This window comes from Hydra vulgaris, chromosome 13 (assembly GCF_038396675.1).
Source record: "Hydra vulgaris chromosome 13, alternate assembly HydraT2T_AEP".
Lineage (NCBI taxonomy): Eukaryota > Metazoa > Cnidaria > Hydrozoa > Anthoathecata > Hydridae > Hydra > Hydra vulgaris.
This window is the reverse complement of record NC_088932.1, coordinates 21,514,607-21,524,469: the sequence shown is the minus strand read 5'-3', so window position 1 is coordinate 21,524,469 and position 9,863 is coordinate 21,514,607. Positions and strand designations below refer to the sequence as shown.

General features: G+C 30.3%; 1 protein-coding gene across 1 annotated transcript; it reads left to right on the top strand.

Annotated features, from left to right (window-relative positions):
* The first annotated feature begins 1,323 nt into the window (after positions 1-1,323).
* On the top strand, positions 1,324-4,605 carry LOC100202665 (vesicular inhibitory amino acid transporter). The gene is made up of 3 exons (XM_065816793.1): positions 1,324-1,637; positions 2,215-2,412; positions 2,700-4,605. Exons 1-3 carry the CDS (start codon positions 1,535-1,537, stop codon positions 3,899-3,901), a joined length of 1,503 nt encoding a protein of 500 aa, XP_065672865.1. The 5' UTR covers positions 1,324-1,534; the 3' UTR covers positions 3,902-4,605.
* The last annotated feature ends 5,258 nt before the right edge of the window (positions 4,606-9,863 follow it).

The following is a 9,863-nucleotide window of genomic DNA, read 5'->3' as shown; positions in this document are numbered from 1 at the left end:
TCTGATAATTTCGCTGAAGATTACAAGATTGAAGATTTGGAAACTCAACCACGGAAGCTTCTGAAAATGAGTCTGAAGTAAAAGAATCAAATGACGAAAAAACAAATATTTTTTTTTTTTTTTTTTTTTTTTTAGGTGCCCCAAGAAGTCCTAACGGTCTTGTCACAGAGCACCGCGGAAGTGCATTTAACCAGGAAGTTCACGCCTCCTTCCTTACCGTGACGCGAAAATATGTCCAGAGCTCGTTTCGAACCCGGATCTCTTGCGTAAAGCAAGCGTTCTAACCACTGCGCCACGGCCGCACAAATGATGCTGACTCTGCTGATGAGCCACTTACAAGCATTACTACGAGAAGATTGATTTGGAAAATTATCATTAGGGATCCTTAGGGTTTTGTACCCACTAATTTGAATAATAACTTTCTAACTGCTAACTTTGATAAAATATAACTGAATCCACTCAATTTCTTGAAATACATCGACAAATAACTGTTTTTAAACAAGTTTAAAACTGTTTTTAAACATGTTTTAAACTTGTTTAAAAATTATGTATAAATATTTTATTCTAAGTATGAGCTGAAAATAAAAACAATAAATACTAAGTTAATACTTAGAGTTCGTTGCTTAAAAACAAAATATATTAGGTTTAACCTCGATTTCTCAAAGCTTCAAAAATTAACCCTTGAGGTATTTTGATTTTCAAATAAACCGTAATTCCTCTTTTTCTTTTTTTTTTTTGCAAGACTTATTTTTATACACATTTTTCCACTTTGTAGTTACATGCAAGAATTTATTTCAGAAATTGACCACACGCAAATATAATTTCTATTATATATTATGTAGTGAATAAGTCGGCAAAAAAAAAGTTATTCAATTTTTTTTTTTTATTATTATTATTTTTTTTTTTGTAAGCTTTTAATAATATACTTTAAGCTTACTTGAAAATACAGTTTAATATGACGCATCAAAAATCTCGGTTTTTAACTGTTTCGTTTTAATATAAACATGCCGCTATGCCAGTTTGGATTCGGCCGACTCGCAATCTCCCAATTGAAAATCAGAGAAAACATTGGGATAATTTATAAAAGAATTTCAATAATTTATTTTTAAGATTATTTTTTATTTAATAATTGTTATAAACTTTTTTTAATTTTTAATTATTGTTAAAAATTTGTTTCGTCCTTTAAACAAGATGAAATCTAAAATCAAAATCTTAAATCGTATTTTCGTTCTTTTAAATTATAAATATTTGGGCTTTATAAAATTCTGAAATAGTTTCTTTTGCTTTAAATTCTTTCTATTTGTATTTTTAATAAATGTTTCTATATTTTGTTGTAAATAATTCAATACTTAGTAAGTTATTGATGAGGTTTATGTTTAAAAGGTTTTAGTATGAATAAACTCTTCGAAGTTCGTCTTACCTGCAAGGAAAGGATGATTAAAAGATAAAAAAAAAATACATTTTGTTTAAAATTAGTCTATGAAATTCTTCAAATTTAATAGAAAGAAACTGAAATCTTCTACTTCGAAACAAAATGGTGCCTTGTAACGATCCATTTCTTCCTTCTGATGATATCAATCAGCTTCTATGTCTTCAGGAAAAAACTGATTCTACAACAGCATTTGTTTCAGAAGAATGTAAGTTATATTCAAAATTTTATTACATAAAATTGAAATCTTAGAGAAAATCTTGCAAGCGAAACTGTACCTGGTCAAACTATCAAAAGAAATTTTAAATTTTTAACGAAATACTGTATTATTTGCACATGTAATCAATTATCTCAATATCCTGCATATATATATATATATATATATATATATATATATATATATATATATATATATATATATATATATATATATATATATATATATAACTGCAAGTTGGAAGATAAACCCAGATCTAAACATCCTCAGAGTTTCACGGCTGCTCAATAATAATATTGAGCAGAGCACAGAGCACTTGCTAAAACTTTTAACCGATTGTCCAAAGCAACACAAATTTTTTTCGTGACAACGCTCAGCCATGTAATTCAAAATCAACTGGCAAAAGTTATTAGAACTCTGCTAGGAGATATTATATAATTTTCGCACACACCTAATGTTTATTCAGTGTTTTTATTAGTAGAACTAATTTTACATTTAGAAACCAACAATTTTATCATTTTAAATTTTCAAGTAAGTTTTTAATACTAAACGTTCTATGTTTTTACAGGTTTCAATTTTAAAGAATCAACTTCTGATGATAAGACTTCAACTTCACTTCTTCCATCTATGCTAGTTAGTTACCATCAAAGTACAAGAACAATTTTTGAAAACTACCAAATGCAAGTAAACTCTCATCAAGAGAGTATTTTATCTTCAAACAGCTCAATTCTAGATAATCTAGTTGAAAAGAAATCTGTTGACAAAGGTAATTAGTTGCTTTTAAAATCTTTTTAATTGTATATTTGTAATTATATTTATAATTATAATTATAATTATAATTTTTAAGTAATTTTTAAGTATAATCAAGTTTCTAAACCGTTTAATGATGACATAATAATGATGACATAATAAGCAATAAAGACAACTTTGTTTGTTTGAATTAAAAATAGCAACTAATAATTAAATCTTGCATTTATTAATTCTGGTCAAACTTTATCAAGTTAATATTATCAAATATATATAAAAATTAGTGTTACTTTATTTTTTTCTTAGGCGTGTCTATGGTTCATGCAATGTGGAATATATTACCTTTAGGAGCATCTATATTCAGCTTACCTTACTGCGTTATTGCTGGTGGTTATTTTGTACTTCCTTTAATTTTTATTATTAGTGCTATGGCCGACGCAACAGGAATTCTGTTAGTTGATTGTTTATATGCAGCATCACACAAGACTAAGCAGCGTAAAAAAGTGAATTCAAATTATGTTGATATAGCCAGATGTGTATGGGGTGTAGTTGGTGGCCATATTTTCAATGCTTTTTTAGTGTTTTATTTATTTTCTGGTTGCGTAGTAAACGTTATATTGTTAGGAAAAAGTATTCATGATTTGCTCCATTCTAGTACAAAATTTTCTTTTGGATTATTGACAACCTTGTTTTCAGTGTTAATATATCCCACATTATTTATAAAAAAACTTACAGTTTTGGCGTATCTCAGCATGGCGGCGGTATTTTCTGTTCTTGTTGGAATTTTTACGATTATATTAGCATTTTTCTTGGAGCTTGAAAACTGGAAAAATAATATTGATGAAATTTCACTAATAAACGCAAACGGGTTGTCGTTAGCTTCAGGAATAATAATGCTTTCATGCGAAGTGCATTCCGTTATTCCACACGCAGAAGGTATTATGAGAAAAAGTTCAAAAATAAACTTTGTTCTTCATCGTTCATTTATAGGAACAGCATTAGTAAAATTTTTAGTAGCACTTTTAGGTTCCCTAACATATGGTTCAACAACTCAAAGTATTGTCACCCTAAATGTGGCAACTATCAATCGCTCAGCTCATGTAGTTTGTTCACTTACTACGTTACTATATGCAATTTTAAATTACCCCCTGAATATGTTTATTATAAGTGAGTTCATTGATAATTTTATAAAAAATACAAAAATCAAATCAAGCGTGCCATTTTTCTATTTATGGATAGCATGCACCCGTTTTATTCTTATAACACTAACTGTGCTGGTTGCTGTATTTGTTCCGTACTTTGCAGTTGTTTTAGGTTTACGCGGAAGTTTAATTGGCACTTGCTTGATATTTATTTTTCCATGCTATTTTCACTTAAAGCTAAAATGGGACATTTTATCGTTGCGTCAAAGAACCTGGGATATATTTTTACTTACTGTCGGAATATTATTTGGAGCTGCAGGACTTTACGCATCAGTTATGCGACTAGTTGTTATAATTCAAACATAATAGTTTGTGAAGATATTAAATAAAAAGATAAAAAAATTGACGGGAGCAAAGCCGTAGGAGAAGCAATTTTTTCAGTTAAGTAAAGGTGTCAGTTAAGAATTGCCTTAAGTTAAGTATAGCTATCAAGTAAGTAAGCCTACGTACTCAACAGTAGGCCAAATTAATAACTTTACTAAATTGTTCCTGTAACAATTAAAAAGCGTAGTTTTTATACTGCTGATCTAATGGAGAGTTGGTCTACTTATTTATGAACTAGAGACACCTCAAATACTTAGCAATTATAGATATAAAATATATTGTCGCGTGCACAATCGTCACAATATTGGCTCTTGACACGCAATTAAAAACAAATTAAAAAAAAAACAATTTTAAATTGACACGTGTTTGCTTTTGATTTAGATAAATCTCTACAAAGATATTTACATTGCTAAATTTACTAAACACCTTTACAGCATTTCAAATTTTAAACTGTTTAAATGTTTAAATTTTTTATCATAATCTTAAAAAAGCAATTTTAATTATAAACAATTTTTAGAATTTAAGTTTATTTTTATTTTATCTTAAAGAATATATTGATAAACTCTTATAGAGTTATGAACAATTATTCATGAATTACACAATGTAACAAAAAAAAAAAAAAATTCTGTTTATCAAAGTTTTTTGATGTTTCTTAATTAATTTGAGTATGCTGAGTCTGAATATGACATTGGATTTTTTATTGCATCAATCGTTTGGTCGTAAAAAAAAAAAAAATCAATTAAACATATAATTAATATAAATCGTTTTGCATTAGATTCTACTTTAGTCAATATAAAACATTTACTAATTCAAAAGTGTTATGTTATGTTACAAAACTTCATGTTACATCATGTTTCTTACATATATTACATAATGTTACATTATATTGTATTGTAACAGTCTCTCACAATCTCAAAAAACACTAAAAGTGAACAGTAGAACGAGGTTTTCTTTTATGAAGTTTCTCGTCATCGCGTATCAAACACCAGATGTAGTCACCCATCATAGCTGCATCCCATCTGCCCTGGTATCTTTTCTCCATTGCAAGAATATCCTGATGGAAACGTTCCCCGTGCTCTTCGCTCACATCACCCAAATTTGGTCTGAAAAATTCCAAGTGTGAATGCAGGTAATGCAGCTTTATTGACATTCTGCATTTCATATCTGCGTACCGTACAATTAAGTTTTCCACTATCTCTTTGTAGTTATCACTCTTATTGTTGCCTAAAAAGCTATGAACAACATGTCTAAATGCAGTCCATGCTTCTTTTTCAACAGCAGACATTTTGTCCTCAAGCTCCTTACATGCCAACATAACTTTAATCTGTGGACCAACGAATATACCTGCTGAAATTTTTGCATCTGACACCTTTGGAAACATCTGCCGAATATGCTGGAATGCTGCACTATCTGGGTTTAATGCTTTGACAAATTGTTTGATAAGACCAAGTTTAATGTGAAGGGGTGGTAGTAAGATCTTTTCAACAGGTATCAGAGATTGATTAATAACATTGTGCAAACCAGGCTGTAAATGTTCTCTCACTGGCCACTCACGTCTTGTGAAGTGCTGGTTTGCAGCCCTGCTATCCCATAAACAAAGAAAACACGAGTACTTTGTGTATCCTCCTTGCAGACCGAGAAGAAATGCTAGCATCTTAAAGTCTCCACATACATCCCACTTGTAACTGTCGTAGTTGATTTTCTCAAGCAACAACTTCACGTTCTTATAGTCTTCCTTTAGATGAACGGAATGAGCTACTGGAATCGAAGGAAATCGGTTTCCGTTATGGAGCAAAACTGCCTTTAGACTTCTTGTTGAGCTGTCAATGAATAATCTCCACTCTTCAGGATTGTGAACAATGCCAATGTCATTGAAAAGACCACGAACGTCATGACAATAGCACAGTGATTCTGATACTACATAAAAGTATGCGAATGTTTCATGTCTTTTTCGGTATTTCGAGGTTCTGCAGCTTGGATCTAATAAATTCCATTCTTTCAAACGTGATGTCAGAAGTTCTGCATTTGATTTAGTGAGACCTAAATCTCGTACTAAGTCATCAAGTTCTTGTTGGATAGGGAAATGAGGTGAATCATTCGGTTCCCTGAAATCACAGTCATCATTGAGTTCATCCGGTGAGTCTACTTCAGAATGATATGCAGCTGCTTCTTCGGATTGAGGTGGAGTAGGAACAGGCAATTCATCACTGTGTGGAACTGGTCCAATAGAAGATGGTGTACTTGGATAAACTAGAGTCAGCCTATCTTTCGGTTTTTTATACTTTGAAATGTCAACAATGCAGAAAAAGCAGTCATCATGATGGTTCGTCGGTTCTCTCCATATTCTCGGAATCGCAAAGGGCATTGACTTTCGGATTCCACGCAGCCATCCTTCCAGAGTTGATCTGCAGCTACCACAACTGTAGTGTGGTGCCCACGATTTGTCCTGATCTCCCATAGCCATGCCAAAATAAGCATGATATGCAGTAAAGAATTTTGTACCACTGACAATCTTATGTTTAGCTTGTGTTGGACTAATATAGTAACCACAAACATAACAGAATGAGTCAGGACAAAGCTTGCAGGATCTACTAGACATATTCACCACTTCATGTAACAGTTGTAATTAGTTAAACTGAAAATAAACACACGAATATAGTTAAAATCAGCATATATATATAATGTTTTAATTGCATTACACATATACGAAAACTCCGAAATATACTTTATGCTTTTTCTCAGGAAATCTTGATGATAGAGAAAAACCAATGGTACCACTGAAATCAGCATACAAAAATTATGTAAGAAACATTAAAAAATTAACATAAACAAAAATGTTGTTACATGGTGTTATTTGAATTAAGAAAGTAATCGAGAAAAACAGCGCAATATGGCACTTGGGAATGAGGGCTTTTTATCAAACAGCCTAACAAGAAAAATTTAATAACAAATGGAAACAAAACTGTTTATATAGCTTGTATTTTAAAATACCAATTGGTTTTTTTTAAATGTTGTTAAAGTTTTTTTATACAAATAAGAGTTTGTTTTTTTTACGCTTAAAAAAAATATTGCGGTTAAGGTTATAAGGGCAATAATTACAATAAAATAATAAAACTGTACCCCGCTATTCCCTTTAAAAACATTACAATATTGTGAGTCTTTTATCACGAATTTCAATTCTCTGAATATATAAAGCACGTAATCTGTGATTCAAATGTGAAAAACATGACGTTTTTGGCGGGTTTCATTTTGAAGTTTTGTTTGTAGTTAGCATTAAAGTAAAATTTTAAAATATAAAACGCTAAAAATCGTCTAGACTTTTAAACGCGACTTACTTTGACGTAAAAAATTTTCAATAAGATCAAACGTCGTATTTTTAGAGAAAGAAAAAATGTTTGATTTAATATAGAGGCGTCAAATACACAGTAAAAAAATTTCACGCCTATTTGTCAAATACCCTATTTAAAAATACGTCGAATACATGTCACTTAAAAAGAAATTGTTTCTTTATTAAAAAAAATAAGATTTATCTGTAATCGTTTATAATAAAAGTTGTCTACTCTGGAACAAGGGATTCTTTTAAACTCAATTGTTTTATCTAAAATATCAACCTTTTTTTAGGGGTAAAAATCAATAATATCGAATTGAATAATTGATTTGTCTTTTTATTTTCTAATATGGAGAACCAATTTACAAATTCATACAATTTAAGTTTCATTTCAGACTCAAAATTTTTTAGCCTATTTGTTCTTCAAACTCTGTAGAGTAAAATAAATTAAAAAGTTTTGATTTAGGCAAAAAGAGGACGAATGAAATTTAATGTATGCTACGTTTTTTGTGGAATCGCCCATTTTTCACCAGTGTTATATGTAAACAAGTGTCACATGACCTTTAAACGTCTGCCTCGTGCAAGATGTTTTTTCTCTATAAGCTAGCTGAAATTCGACTCGCCTAACCGAGTACAACGGATTAGCCAGGATGTTCTTTTTTTTTTTGTGTAAGCAGCCCGAAAGTTGCAGAAAAGATTGTTTACTTTTGATTTGAACTTACTGTTAATTTACGGTAAGTTGAACACTTTAGCTTACTGTATAGGCTTGAAACAAACATAACAAGGAATAAAAAATGTATAATTAAGGAACGCGAGATAACATAGGTAGAAAAAAGCGAAAAGCGTGTCGGCGTTTGAGTTAACAAAAATATCATTAAACAACCTATTTTTTGTCTGGATTTGAACAGCATTGATGAAGGTGCAGGAACAATAATACAGGTTTAGTCAACAGTTGAAGGTGTAAATAAATCTTACATTCCTGTTGTAATAGTTTAAGTTTCTGGGCATTTCATGAGTTGTCATCCAAAATTCAGTTATTCATATCCAGATTTCAACGAATTGCACGATATTTCAGAATAGATTTTTATACAACGATTTTAAGATGATGATGATTTTAATTTCAATTTAAGAGAAAATTTTTAAATTTTTTTGTAGTTTATTTTTTACAGGTGACTTAAGAAGGACAACTGACATTTAATCTGTAGATCATTTACAGAAGATTGGAGATGAATCTATATAATTTTCTGTGGTATCGGGGTACGAATATTATCTTGATTAAATTTGGAGCTTTAAAAAATAAGAAGTTTCTTTAACAGAGGAGCTTTAACCTAAAGGAAAATATCCTGATAACTATTACCTTCCCCACCTATCTCTCTTATGTGATTTTATGGCTTAAAGCTGTTATATATTAAAAAAAACTTGCGTTTTTATCAGAAAATATTTAAATGTTAGCTTTAACTTAATTTTAAAACACTTTTCGAAACCCAATAGTAATAAATGAACAATAACATTTAAAAAAGTTAGAGTTAATCAAAAATATTTAGGTTAAATCAAAATTTACCCGTGTAGTTTCAGGGCAGTTTCAGGATGGTTTCAGGGGTGGTTTTAAGGTAGTTTCAGAGTGATTTTTGGGTAATTTCTGGGAAGTTTCAGGAGAGCACAGTGATTTATGACAAGAAAATGAAATTATTCAAAGTTATCCATTAATAAACATGTATTAGAAATTTCTAAAATTGACATATTTTAAAAAATGCAATATATATGTACTATTTACACAACTTATTTTTTTGATATATTCATAGAATAAAGCAAATTAAAAAAATCGGGATGCAAAAGATGGAAAGTGAAAAAATACTAAATAAAAACACTGAAGCATTACTCAATACATCTCCCGCAAATCAACTTCTAGTTCAAGCTTTTTCTGATTCTGGTAATACTTATACAGGTCATTTGATTGTTTTCCAGGTATTTAGCATTTATATATTTTTAAAACAATCTTCCTTTATGCAACAATAAACTCAATTTCTTTCAAATAGATAAAAGCTTCCGTGCGGTGTAATTGTTACCCATCCCTTTGTAATTGTTATCGTTGTTTTGTTGCTTTTGTCTTGTTTTCATCAGTTGACAACAGGACAAAAATCTTTTCCTCCTTATCATCAGTTGACGTTTTGGGATTATAGGATATTGTAATATATCACTACCTGGTGAGAGTCAATGTATTCTTCTCATAGAGCTATCTTTTTGATAGGCCTATATAATGGCATAATGTCGAAGGGGAACTTCGCCGTTTTCATTGCAAAATAAGAAAGCAACATCAGCTACTCCTAAAGTATTTCATCTATTCTTGTATACTCTTTTTCTATCAATCTTATCCCACATTCCTTAATTGAAAATTCTTTTTCTCTTGTTTATTTTTCTTCAAGTCACACGAATTCTTTCATTAAAGTTAATTTTTTAACGAATCCATTGACTCTTCTTAATTCCCCACTGGGCTATTAAGTCTGAACCTTAGTAACTACAAAATTAATTCCCCACTGGGCTATTAAGTCTGAACCTTAGTAACTACAAAATTTATTGTCTTTTTTATAATTAGGTGCCATGTCTCCATCATGCATC